Source organism: Spermophilus citellus (assembly GCF_964194105.1).
Source record: "Spermophilus citellus genome assembly, chromosome: 17".
In the NCBI taxonomy this organism is placed as follows: Eukaryota; Metazoa; Chordata; class Mammalia; order Rodentia; family Sciuridae; genus Spermophilus; species Spermophilus citellus.
This window is the reverse complement of record NC_138199.1, coordinates 33,134,888-33,155,313: the sequence shown is the minus strand read 5'-3', so window position 1 is coordinate 33,155,313 and position 20,426 is coordinate 33,134,888. Positions and strand designations below refer to the sequence as shown.

General features: G+C 36.8%; 1 protein-coding gene across 3 annotated transcripts; it reads left to right on the top strand.

Moving 5' to 3' along the window:
- The first annotated feature begins 206 nt into the window (after positions 1–206).
- Positions 207–19,735, top strand: WSB1 (WD repeat and SOCS box containing 1). 3 transcript variants are annotated; one of them, XM_081272288.1, is made up of 9 exons: positions 207–537; positions 8,495–8,663; positions 9,684–9,952; positions 11,833–11,964; positions 13,381–13,481; positions 15,718–15,890; positions 16,708–16,821; positions 17,922–18,029; positions 19,145–19,735. In XM_081272288.1, exons 1-9 carry the CDS (start codon positions 498–500, stop codon positions 19,302–19,304), a joined length of 1,266 nt encoding a protein of 421 aa, XP_081128414.1. In that variant the 5' UTR covers positions 207–497; the 3' UTR covers positions 19,305–19,735. The 3 variants fall into 3 exon arrangements, with proteins under 3 accessions (XP_081128414.1, XP_081128416.1, XP_081128415.1); XM_081272290.1 differs by lacking the exons at positions 207–537; positions 8,495–8,663; positions 9,684–9,952 and adding an exon at positions 14,365–14,540 and having other exon boundaries at positions 11,929–11,964; XM_081272289.1 differs by lacking the exons at positions 207–537; positions 8,495–8,663; positions 9,684–9,952 and having other exon boundaries at positions 11,929–11,964; positions 14,365–15,890.
- The last annotated feature ends 691 nt before the right edge of the window (positions 19,736–20,426 follow it).

The window sequence follows — 20,426 nt, the reverse complement described above, 5'->3', positions numbered from 1 at the left end:
TTAGAGGCAGTCGGGAGGTCATTTTTCAGCTTTCTGCTCCTCCGCCTCCGCACTCTTCCGACCCCACCCTACACCTCGGCTCCAGACAACGCCCGCGCGCTCCAGGCCCGGGCCGTCACGTCCCGTGCGTCTGGAGGAGGAGCCGATGGCGCTGACGTCACCGGACCACGCCCCCGCCTCCCAGATATCACCCGTGCCGCCCGCCATCTTGTCTCAGTGTCTCGTTTGCGTCGACGGCGTCGAGGTTACTGTTATCATCTGTAGGCGGGAGCCAGAGCACAAGGGTCTTTTGTCTGTGTTAGACTCCGTAGTTTGGTCCGAGCCTTCCGGTGCTTTCCCGGGGCAGCCAGCAAAAGCCGAAGCGGCCACCCCTGTCCCACCCCTCAGTTCCCGGACTCGGGAGGGAACGAGCTCGCGTCACGCCCCTCAGCGTTCGCCTTTCCCTTCTCTGTCGTTGCATCTGCATCGTATCCCCGGAATCAGACGGTTCCCCATAGATGGCCAGCTTTCCCCCGAGGGTCAACGAGAAAGAGATCGGTGAGGAATGGGACGGAGGGTGCGTGCGCGGGAGCTGAGGAGAAGTAGGGAATCTCCAAAGGAGGTTTCAGAGGAAGCGACTCAGAGTCCGAGGGAAGAGCTCGAGTGAGCTAGCTGGGGACAAGCTCTTAAGCGAAGAGGAGGAAGTGGCCTCGCGGGTGGGTGATCGCCGAGGGGCAAATGGGACCCGGCATAGATGCGGCGCCTGCTGAGCGGGCGCGGAGGGGCTGGACTGTGGAGCGGAACCTGGGTGCGTGCGGGCGAGCCCCGGGCATACCTCGAGCCGAACTCCGGCTCATTGTGTGACTCAGGCGGGAACTCACCTCCGGGACCCCAGTTTGTTCATCGAAATTGGCGCAGGTCACTTAACCTGGGAGTCTCGGGGCTCGGGGCTCAGGGCTTGAGCATCGAAAGGTCAGGGGAACGTTAATCTCATGGGTTGGTGGCGTTTCAGGAACTCTTAGGTTCACGATGGGGGAAAAAAGTAAACTTGTATGTTCTTACCTGCAGTGAAAGGGAGAGGATTCTATATACCAACTGCCCTTTAATGAGAGAGGTGCCAACAGCCTGGAGAACGCAGTATTTTAAAAAGTGATGTGATCTTAACGAAAGCGATGCAGCAGACTTTTTCGGAATTATCTTTCAAATACATATGGGAGAAGCAGAGTAGAGTGGAGTGACGGAAGAAAGACTACTGAACAGAAGAGCAAAGTCTGGAAAGGCTTTCTAAAAACTAGCCTAATGGCCCTGCTGATGCTGAACACAGGGAATTTTGACTTGATCATAGAAATAAAATCGAGTCCCGCTAGTACAAATATACAGGCAAAGCTTTTATTAGGCCCCCCCCCAAAAGCCTTTATTAGGGACTCATGTTGGGAAGGGAGGTAACACACAGCTCTGACCAGAAAGTGTCAGGCTGTGGCTCACTAGAACAAAAGAAAGGAACTAGTTTTATTGGTTACTTGTAGGGGTAGGGGTTTAGGAATGTTAATTGGAAGCATCTTTGCCTTGTGAGAAGAATGAATTAAGTGAAAGCACCATGGCTGATACACTTTGCGCTCTTTGAGGGTAGATAAATGCACAAACTGAGTTAAGATGGAATCTTTTAATGGCTGTCAGGCTATAAACCGAGGCTGAGGAATGCATTTACCCTTTGTCCCTACTATTTCACTGCCAAGCTGAAGCCCGGGGAAATGGGTATTGAAGGTTGTGGTCCAGACCTACCTAGTGGCTTCCTTTTAAAGTATTTAACATTATTTAAGTTCTCTTAAAATACATGAAACAACTTTTGTGGCTGTTTGGGTGCCTTACATTGACTGAAATGCTTAGTAGACACTGAACTTACTTTAGTGTTAATAAAAATTGGCAGTGGCCACTGAGCAGAGAGCCTTTGCATTTCCTGCTCTTGAAGTAAGTGTACTTCTTTACGAAATACTTGGAGGAGTTATTTCTAGAGAAGGAGAGAAGCTCAAGTAGCTAAAATGTCCTTTAGCTATCCTTTGTGTCGGTAAATTTCTATATCAAAAGAATCCTATTATAGAATTTTGAACTTTTGTTCTCTTAGGGGAATAATAAGGTTGAATGGCTGATTGGGAGGTGATTTTAACCCTGGTTTTTAATCACTCTTGAAGATATTGAGAACACACTAAATTTTTGCCATTTTAATTTAAACTGTATGTTAAGACTAATAAGTATGTTTTGACCTGAAAATTCTTATAATCAGTTCTGTGGTTTTCTTCCCCCTCTGCTTCACCATAATATGACACATGAGTGATCTGCCTTTCATATTTATGTATTTTATATCATCTTTATAGTCCATTTTAAAAACTTTTCTCTTTCCTAAGGAATGAAGACAGCTGCTTAGCATATCTGCATAAGTAGAACCATCCATTAAGTAGTACTTTTTTGGGGGGAGCCGAACTGAGGATTGAACCCAGGGGTGCTTTACCACTGAGTCACATTCCCAGCTTTTGTTATTTTTATATTTTGAGACATGGCCTCACTAAATTGCTGAGGCTGGCCTTGAACTTGTGATTCTTCTGCTTCATCCTCTGGAGCTGCTGGGGTTACAGGCGTGAGCCACTACACCTGGCTTAAGTAGCCCCCCACTTTTTGAAAAATTATTTTTTATGTGGTGTTGAGGATCGAACCCAGTGCCTCACACATGCAAGACCAGCGCCACTGAGCCACAACCTCAGCTTTAAGTAGCCCTTATTAATTAAACTTTTTTTTTCGTTTTGCATTTTTGTGTCTCAAAAAAGTTCCTACTAGCTTTGTGCCAAATATCTAGAATTTTAGACTTTTCTAAGCTTTAAAAAAAACCTAGTTGCTTGTTTTTTGGTTTTTACATTACTGAGGATTGAACCCAGTGGCGCTCTACCATTGAGCTATACCTCCAACCCTTTCATTTATTTTATTTATTTATTTATTTATTTATTTATTTTTGTTTTAGAGAGGGAGAGAAAGAGAGAATTTTTTTTAATATTTATTTTTTAGTTATTGGCGGACACAACATCTTTGTTTCTTTCATTTATTTTTAAATTTTGAGACAGGGTGTTACTAAGTTGCCAAGGCACTTGCCATCTTCCTGCCTCAGTCTCCCCAGTAGCTGGGATTACAGGCATGTGGTACTGTTCCTGACTTTTTTCTTTTTTTGAAGTATCATTTGGATACAAGGTTAAATATTTTTTGTTGTTGTTGTAGATACCTTTATTTTTCATTATTTTTATGTGGGTCCTGAGGATCGAGCCCAGTGCCTCACACATACTAGGCAAGCATTCTACCACTGAGCCATAATCCCAGCCCTCTGTGTAGTTTTATATCTGTGAATAAAACTTGAAGCTTCCTTGGTTTTTTTTTTTTTTTTGGTGGTACTAGTGATTGAACCCAGGGTGTCTTCCCACTGAGCTACATCTCCAGCCCTTTATTTATTTTTTTTATTTTGAGACAGGGTATTGCTAAATTGCTGAGTCTGGTCTCAAATTTGTGATCTTTCTGCCTCAGTCTCGTGACTGGCTAGGATAACAGGCATATACCGCTGTATTTTTGGCTTCTGGGGTATTAATTGTAGCTATACCAAGTTTGGCTTCTTAAGTACATACCGAAAGTAGAGGCAAAAATTCCATGAATGATTGAAGAATTCTGTATGACTGGGGCTTAACTGCCTTGAGCTACTGCCATCTTTCACAAGGTATTACCACAGATCTTCCCTTTCTGGTTATGAAATTGTAGGGACGAATGTGAAGAAGGAGCTATATCTGGTTTGCTTGGTTCAGTGGTGACTCATATGTTACTACTCTACAGATATTATTAATGTAGGGTTCTGTCTTATGGTGGATTATTCATAGCATGCAGCTTTTCCCATATATAAGGTCATTAAATGATATTATTCAGGCTGAGGTTGTAGTTCAGTGGTAGAGCTCTTGCCTAGCAGTCATGAGACATCGGGTCTGATTCTCAGCATCAAATAAATAAAATTAAATAAAGATATTTTGTGTCCATCTACAACTAAAAAAAAATTTTTTTTTAATGATGTTTCTTAGGATGCCAACATTAAACAGTTCCAGGCAATACAAATTTTTTCCCAGTGCACTTTAGTATGAACCTTGTAATAGGTTTATAATATTGTACCGGTTAACTATCTAAGTGCTTAAATTATTTGGTTAAAGTGCAGAGATCATTTTATATATCTCTTAATTGGCAAGAAATGAAGTATTATTATTTTACAGTGTCACACATTTATTTGACAGTTTTGTGGGTTGGTGGATACTGAGGATCCAACTCAGGGTGGGTGCTTTACCCCTGAGATACATCCCCAGTCTTTCTTTTTGTTTTAAGATAGGATCTCCCTAAGTTGTTCAGGCTGGCCTTGAACTTGGAATCCTCCTGTCTCAGCCTTATGAATCTCATGTATGGTGGCAGTTTTTATAATGGCACAATTTCTTGAGTTTCTGTATGTTTGAGAATAAATTAGCTTATTATTTCATGGGATTTACTATTTAAGCCATTTTTTCAATTTTTCAATTTATTACCACTTTTTGTCTTTTTTTTAATCTTTTTTTTTTTTTTTTTTGTAGCAGGGATTGTACCCAGGGGTATTTAACCACTGAGCCATATGTTTGGTCTTTTTAAATTTTATTTATTTAAAAAAAATTTTTAGTTGTAGGTGACACCATATCTTTATTTTTATGTGGTGCTGAGGATCGAGCCCAGTGCCTCACACATGCAAAGCTGGCGCTAAAGCCCCAGCCCTGTTTTTGATTTTGAGACAAGATTTTGCCAAGTTGCTGAGGCTGGCTTTGAACTTGTGATCCTCCTGCCTCAGACTCCCAAGGTGTTAGGATCACAGCTGTGCACCCCACACTCTACTACCATTCTTTATACAATGGAGTTCATGATTGTGGCCAAAAGAAAAAAAAAAGTGACTTTAAAACAAGGCCTAAAAAAATGAATCTTGTGTGGGAAATTTAGTTTAACTGGGGACTTTCTCTTTTAAAGATAATGATTCCATATTTTCAGTTGAATTTTAAAACTTGCATCCCTTATTTGTAAACTTGGCTTTTTTCTCCTAAAATGTAAGGATTTTAAAAGATTGGTTTGGTTACACAGAAAGTTGATTTAAAAAAAAAATTAGGCAGAAATTGCAAATTCAGAGGTCAGACATGTAAAGAAAGGACCTAGTGAAATGACCATGTAAGACTATGAGCTTAGAAAAATATAAGAAAACCTGGAACAGGATGCCCTTCCTAAAGTCATTTGTGTATTTAAAAAATCTTTCTGCAAATGTCTGAGTATTACCACTATGTGAATTTTCTATTAAGAAGGTCCTGTGACTACCAGTATAATTAATGTCATTTTATGCTCTATAAATACAGATGGATCATTACCTTGATCAAACCACACCCGAGGGGGCTGAGGTTGTGGCTCTGAGGTAGAGGGTGCACCTAGCATGTGTTGGGCACTGGGTTCAATTCTCAGCATCACATAAAGTAAAATAAAGACATTGTGTCTGCCTATAACTGAAACATAAATATTTAAAAATAAATAAATTAACCATACCTGAGGTATGGTATGTAGTTTTTGGTTCTATTTTTAATGAGGGCCACTATCATCTGGAATTTAATCCAGAAAACTGATGAAATTAAATGAAGAATGGATTTGAAACTAATCAAAGGAATGATTGAAACTAGAAATTTCAGCCTGATGAATAAGACTCATGTCTGTATTTTGTATGTCATGTATGTCATTTGGGATCAGGGTTTTAGGTTTATTCTCTTAGAATCAGAACTGGATGGAGTGGGTAGAAGGAAGACTTGAGTCTCTAAAAAGAAAAATTTCAGAGCTGTGGCTGTGGCTCAGTGGTAGACCACTTGCCTAGCAGGTGTGAGGCACTGGGTTCAATTCTCAGCACCACATATAAACAAATAAATAAAAAGTCCATCAATAAATTTAAAATTTTTAAAAAGAAAAAGAAACATTTCTGCCAGACTTGGGAGGCAGACGCCTCTATTCCAGCAACTCCAGAGGGCCTCAAGGCAGGAGAATCTCTAGTTAAAAGCCATCCACAGCAACTTAGTGAGACCCTGTCTTAAAATAAAAAAATAAAAAAGGACTGGGGGTGTGGTTTAAGTACCCTTGGGTTCAAAAGAAAAGAAAAAAATTTCTGATAATCTCGCTACAACAAAAATAGAATAATCCTAAAAAAAAGAAAGAATAATCCTTATTCTTATCTATGAATATCATGGAAAAGTAGGTGTTAGATTTTTTTGTTTGATTTGATATTTTAAATCATACTGATTTGTTAATGTATCTAGGAAATTGGGCAGGGAACATTTAAGTCACTTAAGAATCAGAGTTTATACATGTGCTTTCATATTTGTTCAGTAAATATTTACTGAACCTCCTATGTCAGGTGCTATACTAGCTATTGATGAAGCACACATTCAGATTGGAAGTGCCACTGAACATTTGTGCACATGTATCTGTTCTAACTACAGGAGTATTAGTGGTTTTGGTGCTGGGGATTGATTCTGGGGCGCTTTACTACCAAGCTATGTCCCCAGTCTTTGTTTTTTGTTGTTGTTTTTTGAGAAAGGGTTTTGCTAAATTGCTGAGGTTGGCCTCAGCCCTCTTAAGTGGCTGGAATTATAGGTGTGTGCCATAATATACAGCTATAAGTGGTTTTTAGTTGATCTGCAGTATATAAGATTATATTAAACTTCAGCTGTTGGAATGTTTAAGCCAAAATCATATAAAAACACATTGCAGTGTGCTGTAGAGTTAACCAGACCACCAGCCTATAAGAAAACAGGAAAAATAGTAAAATTTGGAAACAAGACAAATCCAATACAGTATTGGTATCATGCCAAGAAAGAAAGTCCTTTTCCAAAATTGAGGAAATTTCAGCTGAGTTTGCATGAATACTCTGCAATAGAATCATGTTTATCTGCCTTGTTGTTAAATGTGGAAGTGATATTATCCTTGGCTGCCAGCTTGTGTTACATATAAAACTTAAGTACTGTTAACAAAATTTAAAATATATGAAATTATTCGCCTGTGTGTGTGTGTGTGTGTGTGTGTGTGTATTTTGTTTTGGTACTGGGGATTGAACTTGGGCACTCGACTACATCCTCAGTCCTATCCTATTTTGTATTTGATTTAGAGACTGAGTCTCACTGAGTTGCTTAGGGCCTTATGCTTTTGCTGAGGCTGGTTTTGAACTCTTTTTTTAAAAAAAATATTTATTTTTTAGTTGTACTTGGACACAGTACTTATTTCACTTATTTATTTTTATGTGGTGCTGAGGATCGAACCCAGGGTCTCCACGTGCAAGGCGAGCGCTCTACCGCTGAGTCACAACCCCAGTCCATGGTTTTGAACTCTTTTTTTTTTTTTTTTTTGAGAGAAAGAGAATTTTTTAATATTTATTTTTTTTTTAGTTCTTGGCGGACACAACATCTTTGGTATGTAGTGCTGAGGATCGAACCCGGGCCGCATGCATACCAGGCAAGCGCGCTACCGCTTGAGCCACATTCCCAGCCCTGGCTCACCTCTATTTAAAAACCAAAACAATAACATTTTTATGTCACTTTGAGGCCCATTAGGAAGTTTCTTGAGGACCACTATTTGAGAATCACTAGTGTATATAATGCCTCCTCCCCCACATGCTAGGCTCTACCCCTGAACTACATCCCCAGCCCTTTTTTATATTTTATTTAGAGTTGCTTAGGGCCTCACTAAGTTTCTGAGGCTGGCATTGAATTTGTAATCCTCCTGCCTCAGCCTTCTGAGCCTCTGGGATTACAGGCATATGCCATCACCCCTGGCAATTTGTGGTTCTTGAATACTAGAAAACATAAGACTCAAGTAACTTTTAATAATATCTTGCAAATTAAATGTTAGTAACTTGATGAAATCAAAATACAATGTAAAATTGAGATCTTAAGTAATCGCTAGCCTGAATTGATCACTACATGATTACTTGATCAGTTACTTTCATTGGAAAAATTTATTTATTTTTTTTGGTAGTGTCAGATATTGAACCCAGGGGTACTCTCCCACTGAGCTACACCCTCAGTATTTTATTGATAAGTTTACAGGTGACAGGCATGTACCATTGCACCTGGCTTCGTTGAAACTTTCTGGGGGGGGGGGGACCTGGCACTGGGAAATTTTAGGACAATCACTTTATCAAAACTGAACAATAGTTATTTTTAAGGGGGTTTCACACTGAAAAATACTTCTGCTTGGTGGGTGAACAGCAGATTTCCCTATGCCTGTCTAAAAGGAAAAGAAGGGCTGGGGATATAGCTCAGGTGATAGTGCTTGTCTTGCATGCACAAGGCCTTGGGTTCAATCCCCAGCACCAATGGGGAAAAAAGTGAATCCCAAAGTCATGTGAAAGTAGACTCAAATTCATTGTTGATCATAAATGACATCTTATGTTCTTTCTTTTTAGTGAGATCCCGTACTATAGGTGAACTTTTAGCTCCAGCAGCTCCTTTTGACAAGAAATGTGGTCGTGAAAATTGGACTGTTGCTTTTGCTCCAGATGGTTCATATTTTGCTTGGTCACAAGGACATCGTACAGTAAAGCTTGTTCCGTGGTCCCAGAGCCTTAAAAACTTGTAAGATTCTTTCTTTTTTGTATCTTTTCTCTCTCAATGTAGAGTAATAAAAACATTTTGATATTTTTTTATAGACAGTGTTATAAATGTGTTTTAATCTTAGGCTATGTGAAGAATTGTCTGACTTTAGTTATATACATTGTAGAATATTTATGTCTTTTAAATGTACTTATAATACCTCTGTTGGGCTTGAGTTTGTATATTTGTTGAAAAAAAAATTTTTAAACTATCATATACTAAATATGATCTTTTCCTGCCTTTTGTGTCTAATAGGCCATCATGGTTACATTCATTAATACCCTTATTACATATTACTTTAAGCCTAAAGGAATGGGAAACTGATGATTATGGTTTGAGATGTTTGGGTTTTGCTAAAGGTAGTTTTCTAACATTGACTTAATAATATCTTAAGTCCCATTGTCCCAGGTGTGGGATACCTATTAAAAACTTAAGTTGTACAACATGTACCACTTATGATAACTTTTGAAATAATGTTTTTAGAGTTCTACCCTTTTGAGAAAAATACTAGGTGAAAGATTAGAGCATTTAAAAAAAATATGTGAACTATATGTATAGGATATATTTTCTCTAGATTACAGTTTTCAAACTCTGTTAATGTACCTGTGTCACTTTTGTTAAAATAGTCACATAATGGAAAACTTGGAACTTAATGGGTTAAATTACTTGAATTTTTTTGTTTGTTTATACTTCTGCTTTTAGGTTAAGGGAGTCCAGTTGAGATAGTGGTTTTGAGGAAAATTTGGGAGGCAAATGAGTTATACATTGCTTTATTATTGAACTTTTCCTTAGCCACTGAGCATTTATATTAATGATATGAATTTACTCAGTCATTCCCTTGTAGTTCAAATAACAATTTTCCCTCTTCCTATGTATAGGATTCTGTTGTGAATCATTATCAGTCTAGTCAATATTGAAGTTATTTTAACAAACACTTATAATTGATATCTATAGGAGGTTGGAGTAAATAATAATTCAGTTTCATTCTGGCTTTTCCTTCAGTCTCTTGCATGGCACCAAGAATGTTATTAATTCAAGCAGTTTAAGATTGCCAAGACAAAATAGTGATGGTGGTCAGAAAAATAAGCCTCGTGAACATATTATAGACTGTGGAGATATAGTCTGGAGTCTTGCTTTTGGGTCTTCAGTTCCAGAAAAACAGAGCCGATGTGTAAATATAGAATGGCATCGATTCAAATTTGGACAAGATCAGTTACTCCTTGCAACAGGATTAAACAATGGTCGTATCAAAATATGGGATGTATATACAGGTATGGATCCATAGTGGTTTTTTTTTGTGTGTGTGTGTGTGTGTGTGTGTGTGGTGTGCTGTCTTTTTTTTTTTTTTAATTTTTAATTTTTTTGGATCCATAGTTAAAAGCAAACTTGATTATTTTATGATGCAGGGCACTACTCACAGGTATTAGAATATATGATTGAAGATTTTAACATACCAATAAGCAAGAATTTATGTTATGAGTATTTTATAATTGCCCTGAATAGCATCCTCAGCTCATGGTTTTAATTTAGGAAAACTGTGGAGTTCACATTGGTCCATAATTCCTCAGAGACTATTGCAATAGGGGACTGGGGATATAGCTCAGTTGGTAGAGTGCTTGCTTCACATGCACAAGGCCCTGGGTTCAATCCCTAGCACCACAAAAAAAAAAAAAAAAAAAAAAAAAAAGAGAGAGAGAGAATATTACAATAGAAAGGGCATGTCTAGGGAGTGTTTAGTTAATTATCATTTATATACTAGTAATTTAGTTCATGACTCAAATAGCAAGGTGTTTTCTTACATACTTTCTCAATGATAGTTTAGAGGCTTTCAAGGCAAATCAGGTTTTAACAATCATTATTTAACCCTTGAAAAGTTTTAGTGACTATTTATCTAAAGTCTAAGCAGGTAGGTTGAGAAGTTAAGTTCTTTGGACAATTAAAAAGAAATGTTTTGTTCATTAAAAAGAAATGTTTTTGTTCATGTAGAACAGTTTCTGGAATATATTATGTGCTCAGGAATGTAAAAGAATTTAAAAATGCAGATTAAAGCAGGGCATATCTTGGAACACAGCAAGTGATTCTAACATTGAATGGGGATAATGAGTCAAAATTTGAGTTATTAAAAAAATTCAGTGTAAGCACATATATTCTAGAAATTCTAGAAAACGAAACTATTAACAAGAATAGATAAGTAAAATACATTTTCCCACTGTGTTCTAAAATTAAGATTGTGGAATAATATGTCTTTTGGAGAGTTTGATAGTCTATTAGTAATCAAAAGGCAAACAAATACAAACAAAGGAAAAGTGATTTTGTATTTTAAAATTATACCATACAGTGCTGGGGTTGTGGCTCAGCAATAGAGTGCTCGCCTAGGACATGTGAGGTCCTGGGTTTGATCCTTAGCACCACATATAAATAAATAAAATAAAGGTATCCAATTACAACTAAAAAAATAAATAATAAAAATTTTTAAAAAATTATACCATACAAAGATTTACAAAGTGATGATAATATTGTTGTCTGGTTTCTACCCCCACCCCACCCCCACTACTGGTGATTAAGCCCAGAGCACTCTCTCACTGAGCTACATCTTCAGTTCCTTGGTCCTTTTTATTATTATTAGGGAGACAGGGAAGTTGCCAAGGCTGGCCTCAAATTTGTCTTATGGTTTTTCTTTTTTGGTAGTGCCGGGGATTGAACCCAGGGCCTTGTGCATGCAAGGCAAGCAGTCTACCAACTGAGCTATATCCCCAGCCCTGGGCTCAAATTTGTGATTTTCTTGCCTCAGTCTCCCAAACTAGCTGGAATTACAAGGGTGTGCCACCATGGCTACCTGCAGAGACCTTCCTTTTTATTAAATTAACTTGATCCAGAAATTTGTTTAGATTTTGGGAATTCCCTTTTAATTATTCTAATAAAGTTTGGCTTGATTATCCTGAGAATGATCCATTTTGAAACACTATAAGTAGCTATTTCTTACAGGTAACAATAATAGTACTAACAAATAAATATTTAATACTTGGTAAACCAAGGAGATGTCCCAAGAATTTCTATTCATATTTTCAAAGTAGTTAGCAACCTGTTTTTCAAAAATGGAAGCTGATAAAAAGTATTAATATTGTCTTTTTTTCCCTCCCATCACATTTAGGAAAACTCCTCCTTAATTTGGTAGATCATACTGAAGTGGTCAGAGATTTAACTTTTGCTCCAGATGGGAGCTTGATCCTAGTGTCAGCTTCAAGAGATAAAACTCTTCGAGTGTGGGACCTGAAAGATGATGGTATGTCTTTATTTCAGGATATGAAAAATGATTAGTGTTTTGATATTGCTATTGAAAGATATTGGGAACATTGGGGGCACTCAGCTTTAGAAATGGTATCTGATCAAAGTTTCCTTTTTTCTATTTACTCTTTTGGTCTCTTTCCTGTAAACATCAAAGAAACATAAATGTGAGCCAGAATAGGAGCCAGCGGTTACGATAAGTGAATACTCTGATATTATTTAGAAACTAACCACACAGATCTATATCAACTGTTTTGAAGACAAAATCTGGATCATTTTAGGTTATACATAACAGGTCTGTGTTAGTTTATTTCCTTTTATTTTAGGGAGGGTTATTAGTATCCTACATTGCTTAGTGAAAAGTAGACCATGAAGCAACAAATTTAATAGAATCTGCTGGTGCTCTTAACAGATTCAGGCGGGAAGTGACAAACTTACCTAAAATTGAGTTTAAATTGAGAATGTAGTAGGAAACAAACCCCTCAGATTTAGAGCCACTCCAGAAGTATCTCCTGCATTTTATTAATTCTAATTGTTCAGCTGTTGAGGAACAGAAATAAAACTATATGACCATATAGCTGTGTGCTGCGGTATAATATAAGCAAGGACTTTGGAGTGGAATGTAGGTTATTCAAAATAAAGGGATGAAAGGCATTTTGAAGATGTCTTTTAAACTTGGTGTGTTCAATCCTTTCATTTATAGAACAGGGAAACTGGACTAAAAGAATTTTATCTTTTATAGATGAAGGGTCACAGACATTAAAGGATTGGACAGTAAATATTTTTGGTTTGTGGATCATGCTGTCTCTGCTGTAGTAATGTAACAGGAGGAGAGATGTCTCTGGAGAAGGGTCCCAGTAGTTCTCAGAGAAGAGGGGGACTTTAACTCAGGACCACCAGGGTTCTTGGTATATGTGACAGAAAAGAATTTCAACATGAAATTTAGGAAGGTAGTTATAAATTGAAGGGAGAATATGGGCTATTTTGAGAGAGAAGCCCTGCCTTTTGCTGGGGTTCCAATATTTACAGAAAGGATGTGTCAGGGGCCAGACTGGAGGTGGAGCTAGGGTGCACAATTTCGTGCCAGTTTTCCCTGCACTTGCCTGGCATGGGCCATCTGTTGCTTAAGATATATAACTGTGCTTTCTGCATCTCAGTGGCTTGTGAGATTCAGTATTTTTCTCTCTTCATTCTGAATTCCTATCTCAATAGCACAACATAAACAAATGTGCAAGATTATACTTTAGTAAAATTTAATTTATAAAAATAAGTGACAGTATATATTACTAACTTCTGTTATGAATACATTGCATTCAGCTGTACAAGTTTATGATACTGTGATTTACTGCCATTTTGAAATGCTGTTCATTTGAAGTGCATTCTAGGGTTGACATAGATACTTCTTTTTGTTCAGGAAACATGATGAAAGTATTGAGAGGACATCAGAACTGGGTGTACAGCTGTGCATTCTCTCCTGACTCTTCTATGCTGTGTTCAGTTGGAGCCAGTAAAGCAGTATGTGTCAAAGTTCTTGTACATTCATTGTGAATTGGATTATAATAATGTGTGCATAATCATTTTAAATCTAAGTAAGCTATTAAGTCTGTGCTCGGTGTCATGAATATCTTCAATGTTTTATTTCATCATGGGGAAAATTTGAAGGAAATTAAATTAAAGTTTTAAAAGTTAATGATTGTGAAGTGAGAAGTTGGATTGCTCTTAGAGATATTTATGAAATAAGGGGTATGTCAAATTTATTTTTCGTAAGATTAGGAAAGTTTTTATGCTATAGAAGAGAGCTAGTCCATATCTTAAGGCATTCTCTTGCTAATTATTTTCTTCTCTGTTGTTCTATTTTTTTGTCCAGTTTGCTGTTTTTAAAGTTTTGAGTCCCAGCTGGTCCTGGACATTTAACTGAAAAAGAGTTACTTAAAAACATAATAATGAAAAAAATAATAATAAAAACAGACTCAAATAAAAACAATCCTCTAGTGAATTATAGAAGCAATTTGATATTGTCTGTCTTATGTAGCATATCTATAGACAGTTTTAAGTTACATGACTCTTCAGAAGGTTATGCTTCTTTATAATGATCTGTTCTAGTTGTTTACCACCATCTCTGAGTTAGTATAGCTAAAGAGATCTTAATAGCTTCAGATATTTATGAAATGGTTAAAGTCCAAATACATGTGACGAAATCAGTAGACTCTGAATTAATGGGGGGCTGGAGGCTAGTTAAAATGCATTTTTATTAGCCAAGAGATTTGTTAAAATGATAGTTGCAAATTAGAACAAAATGCACAGTTCTTTTAAAAATCATAGAAGAACAAAGCTAGATGTTTACATTGCTTTTTTAGGCTGTGTGTTTTCCATATGCTTCTTGCTTTCCCTGTCACAGGTGGTGGCAGCAATATTGGTGTGATTGAGGTTATGCTGGCACCACTCGCACACAGGCGCACAATGGTGTTAGCTGGGCAGAAAGAGTGGCATCTCTGGCTACCGGGCTGGGGGCGACCTTTACCATAGGATGAAGTAACCTTGCATTCGGCTGCAAGGTGTACTGTACGTACACAGGTGCTGGTCGATGTCCACTTTCTGCTTTTCTTTCTTTCTTTTTTTTTTTCTTTTTTAAAGTAATCTTCCCCACAGTGAAATTTACTGACTCCTTTGAGTAAATTGATCTTCCAGTATGGTTGAAAGAGGAGTCTGACAAGTGAAACCAACTTAATGTAAAGTAATTGGCTTTCAGATGGTTTCTCTGCTATTTTTTTGGAATTCTTTAAGATGCTAGAGATACCTTAAGTATTTAATGCAATTTAAAATTGTACTTACTTTCCTTTGGAATAATGTCTTTTGTCTGTGCAGAAAAAAAGTAGTAAAAAGGATTGCTTTACTCCAAAAGGAGGAGAGATTGTCTTATTAGGATGTTATAAAATCTCCAAACTTATGCTTAATATGACAAGCTGAAGTAAATATTAGAATCCAATTTAGAGCTATTCTGCACAGTCTAACTACTGATGTTTAAAATCTAAAGTGTATGTGAACTTGTTCTTAAGTAATTTAACTGTTTTATATTGAAAGTTAGTCCGTTTGGGAAAAGTAAGATTGGTAAATCTTAATTCACACAATTGTTGTAATTGTATTATTTTCATAAAATAGCATTTTCATGTTGTAATGTGGTTTAACATTCTTGTTGTTTGCCAAAGAAATTTCATTTGGCTTTGAAAATTCTCTTTGCTTGCAGTATCTGTTTCTCTTCCTAGGCTCACGTTGGTGACCCAAGCCTATTGTAAACAAGTGATTATCTCAAAGGGAGATGCCAATGGAGTAACAATTTGTTAACCTTACGTTTTCTGTCTGTATATTTTTTTAAAATTTGGTAGTTTCTGGAAAAAAAATAAAAGAAAGGGGTTGGTAGTATTTAATAACCCTATTTATTTCTGTATATTTTAGTTAATTTTTTAAATAAGTGAATTTCAGTAACTTTGTGGTTAAATTGCATTGCCTTTATTTTTATGCTTAGGCTTATTTTTTAAATTAACATTTAACAGAAACATTTGAAATAGAATTTTGCATGTCTGCTTTAATTAACTTAAAGATTGATTTTTAATCTATGACACTGAGCATATTCTTTAAATTACTCATAATTTATAATGTTTAATATAATTAAATTTAGCAGTTTTAGTTTAAGATGTATCATTTTGTCCTCTGTGTGTTGAATGAAGCTATAATATTTGTCTTTTTATTGCAGGTTTTCCTTTGGAATATGGATAAATATACCATGATTCGGAAACTAGAAGGACATCACCATGATGTTGTAGCTTGTGACTTTTCTCCTGATGGAGCATTACTGGCTACTGCATCTTATGATACTCGAGTTTATATCTGGGATCCACATAAGGGAGACATTCTGATGGAATTTGGGTAGGTTCAGCATGAACTATTTAGTGTGTAGTCCATTGGTGGTTATCACTACAGTTTTTAAAAAGTTAATGTGAATAATTTGAATTGCTAACATATGAAATATAAAATTAGTCTGTCATAAATTAAAATTTTGTTGTTTAAACTTTTTGAATAATGCAGAGCTTTAAATATAAATTCCCAAAATTGTTTGGCTTTCATGATATAGGTCTTCCTATTTAACAGTACCCAACTCTGTAGAAATGATAATTATAGGGCTGGGGATGTGGCTCAAGCGATAGTGCGCTCGCCTGGCATGCGTGCGGCCCGGGTTTGATCCTCAGCGCCACATACCAACAAAGATGTTGTGTCTGCCGAGAACTAAAACATAAATATTAAAAATTCTCTCTCTCTTTCTCTCTCTCTCTCCCCCCCCTCTCTCTCTTTACAAAAAAAAAAAAAAAGAAATGATAATTATAGTTTTTTTTTGTGTGTGTGTGTGTGTGTGTGTGTTGCTGGGGATTGAACCCAGGCCTTGTGCTTGCTAGGCAAGCACTCTACCAACTGAACTATATCCCTAGCCCCTAGAGTTTTTGTGTTAGGGAAAAATAGCCAGAACCAAAGTTGGGCTTTAATTGTAGTGTTTTAAACCATATTATGGAAAAAAAGATTAGTAATTGTTTCAGGTTCTCTTTCATTTAATTCAGCTGTATCAGCTCTACCCAGTCTTCTCAGTTGTATTCATTAAGGCTACTTTAAACCTTGTATGTACTTTGTACCTTGGCAGTTTTGTTGCTTGAAGTTTCTGTGATAGCCACTGAAAACATGTATTTGACTTTAGGCACCTGTTTCCCCCACCTACTCCAATATTTGCCGGAGGAGCAAATGACAGATGGGTACGAGCTGTATCTTTTAGTCATGATGGACTGCACATTGCAAGCCTTGCTGATGATAAGTAAGTGTGTGAATTACAGCTTAACTTTCTTTTTACTTCTTAAATATTTCCTTTCATTCATATACTTCATGACAACACTCAAGTCCTAAAAGAATAGTGGTCATATTATCTATAAACAGTATCCATGTAAACTAATGATAATGCATGCCTTTCTTGTTCCTTGTTTGATGAGACAAACCAGGCAGATTTTTAATCAGCTTTTAGCTCAGTTCACAGAGGTTTTTTTTTTCCTTAAAGTAATATCTTATAAAGGGTGAAGCAAAAGGAAATTTTTTTTTTTTAAAGAGAGAGTGAGAGAGGAGAGAGAGTGAGAGAGAGAGAGAGAACTTTTAATATTTATTTTTTTAGTTCTCGGCGGACACAACATCTTTGTTGGTATGTGGTGCTGAGGATCGAACCCGGGCCGCACGCATGCGAGGCGAGCGCGCTACCGCTTGAGCCACATCCTCAGCCCCGAAATTTCTAAAGTAAAATAGTAAAAGCAATAGTTTATATCCACTGCTATTTAGGCTAGAAGATGAAATGTCACATGAAAAGGATATGCTACTTATTGATAAGCAGAAACTAGTCACAGCCTTTCCATTTTCTTGTGGTTTATTAATGTAGAGTTCATGGATATAGCTTTGAGTAGTTTTTTCACATCATGTCATAAAGCTAATCATTATCTTTCCAGAATGTTAACAAACATAATGAGGAGTTCTTACCAACAACCATTGTTTTCCTGTTTACTCAGATTCTGAATGTAGTTCTCTGCTGTATTTCTAGACAAACTCTACCTGGGTGAAAAGGCTTTACTTGGAAAGTCATTAAAACAGATTATGGTTAGAGTCTGAGAAAGTAAGGAGAAAAGCTTGTGATGTTGTAAACATTACAAGTCTCAATACTGGGATGGGAAGGCAGCCATGCAGTGTAGTCTCTTTGGAGTTGATCAAGATCATCAACTCTTAGAGGTCATAAAATATTTTATTATTGCCCATTGGTGTGATTTGTATATGTGTTTTGTTATTTGTGATACAATGACATTTCTCTCTGAATTTTAAGTTTTCTTTTACCTTGAATTTTCTACTAGATACTCATTAGATAACATATTTTCCTTCTAGAATGGTGAGATTCTGGAGAATTGATGAGGATTATCCAGTACAGATCGCACCTCTGAGCAATGGTCTTTGCTGTGCCTTTTCTACTGATGGCAGTGTTTTAGCTGCTGGGTAAATATGTATTTCTCTTTTCTTAAAAAGGCAAATAAAAGCTGATGATGTAACTCTTTGTGGTAAAGTACTTGTGTAGCATGTGTAAGGCCAGTCTCAGCAACTGAGACCTTGACTCAAAAAAATAAAAAGGGATGGATATAAAGCTCAGTGATAAAGTGCCCCTTCGTTCAATCGCCGGTACCACAAAAGTGGAGGTGATGCAAGCTAAGGTGGCTTTTAGGTAAAACAGACAGTAGTTTGTTGTCAGTAAATCTCCCCTAAATGCTTTGTTTGTTACTGGGGATTGAACTCAGGGGCACTGACAACTGAGCCACATCACCATCCCTTTATATTTTTATTTTTTTAATGTTTTTGTTTTTCATCTTTTTTATTGTTTGTTTTTTATTTATTTTTATGTGGTGCTGAGAATCGAACCCAGTGCCTCACATATGGGAGGCAAGCACTTTGCCACTCAGCCCCAGCCCCTCACCAGCTCTTTTTAGTGTTTTATTTAGAGACAGGGTCTCACTGAGTTGCTTAGCACCTCGATCTTGCTGAGGTTGGTTTTGAACTGGTGATCCTCCTACCTGAGCCACTCATGCCACTGGGATTACAGATGTGTGCCACTGAGCCTGGATCTAAATGCTTATAGTAGTTGGAAACAATACCTTTATTTTACATAATTAATTTTATGTAGGCCTTGCACGTGCTAGGTGAGTGCTCTACCACTGAGTCACAACCTCAGCCATAAATGCTTTTTTTTTTTTTAAGAGAGAGTGAGGGGGGGCGGGGAGAGAGAGAGAGAGAATTTTTTAATATTTATTTTTTAGTTCTCGGCGGACACAACATCTTTGTTGGTATGTGGTGCTGAGGATCGAACCCGGATCGCACGCACGCCAGGCGAGCGCGCTACCACTTGAGCCACATCCCCAGCCCCCATAAATGCTTTTTATACTACAGTTATTGCCTTGTCATTTGAGTACATGATTGGTTGGTTCTTAATTAGGTTTTAAGGTGTCATTTGTGATTCAATATATATAACCTCAAATGGTAGTTGTTTGAGCTCTAGGGACATATGCAATACATATACTTGGGTGACTGAATTTATGCTTTTTTTGTTTGTTTCTGTTTAGGACACAAGATGGAAGTGTATATTTTTGGGCTACACCAAGGCAAGTTCCTAGCCTTCAACATTTATGTCGAATGTCAATCCGAAGAGTGATGTCTACCCAAGAAGTCCAGGAGCTGCCAATTCCTTCCAAACTTTTGGAGTTTCTTTCCTATCGTATTTAGATGACTCTTTTTCCTAGTACTAGAAATTGACAGAATATACTTTGGAAACCTCAAGCTTTAGTGACTTCAAATATCTGTTTTTAAAGGTTTGAAAGAATTATTTAATTTGATACATTATGTGCTACATTTTCATCATTTGAGCTTCTAAAATATTATTTATAGACTGTAGGAGAAATTCTGAACATACATGTAAATTTTTTAAGATTAACTGTGAAAACATATACATACATGTATATATTTAGACATAAGCTGCTATGTGTTAAATGGACCCTTCCTTTGCTTTTTTAATTTTTAGTTCAGACCTGTATATATTGCTTACATAGAGCTACAAAAGTATTTTTGCTGTAAAGTAGAAAGCTTTTTTTTTTTTTTTTTTTTAATTTTGGGATACTGAGTTAGATGATAAATATTGAGTATTGAGGCTGAATTGCCTCATACACAATGAATTTGGTTGGAGGGGTGTGTATTTCAGACTGACCTACAAGTGAAACAGTTTTTGTGTATGGAAAAGGATTTTGTTTTCTTTAGGGATGGTATCTGAGAGGAGGAGTTTGAATGTGACACTATTAAAAAAGAAGAAGAAAGAGAAAAACAGAATATAACTTAAAAGTGTATCTTTTTCTCGCCTAAATACTGCTGTGAGCCTTAATGTAAAAAACAGCTTGCCACCTCACCCCTGTGCTATAAAGTATTATACATTTTAGTCAATTTGAAATATCCCTCTACTGTATTATTGGTAGATATTTTGTTTGTATTAAGGGACAACTATTTTAAGACCTTTTTTTTTTTTTTAATAATGTTCTGTGTTTCTGCAGAGGATAATATTGGTGACTTGCCAAAGAGAAGCAATATCTGCTTTTACCTTCTGGTATTTATCTTATCTGCAGATAATAAGAATGTATGCATTATATAAAATGCTTGATTATATATTTTTGTTGAGTTTTTTTTTTTAATTAAAGTCTTGTGAAAAAACAATGTATTGTGATTATTTTTACATTGTAAGGTTTTGTCTGTTTCCACTTAAGATTGATAAAGCAGCACAAGCAAATCCAGCAAAAAAAGGTGACAGAGAAATAGTATAAGACTAGGGCATTGCTTTGTTTATTTTGTGATGGGGGTCTC

Excerpts from the sequence above, each read along its gene's own strand:
- WSB1 (XM_081272288.1), top strand. The coding sequence starts at position 498 with ATGGCCAGCTTTCCCCCGAGGGTCAACGAGAAAGAGATCG. Across the intron at positions 13,482-15,717 it reads CAGTTGGAGCCAGTAAAGCA|GTTTTCCTTTGGAATATGGA; the intron begins GTATGTGTCAAA and ends TTTTTATTGCAG. Across the intron at positions 18,030-19,144 it reads GGCAGTGTTTTAGCTGCTGG|GACACAAGATGGAAGTGTAT; the intron begins GTAAATATGTAT and ends GTTTCTGTTTAG.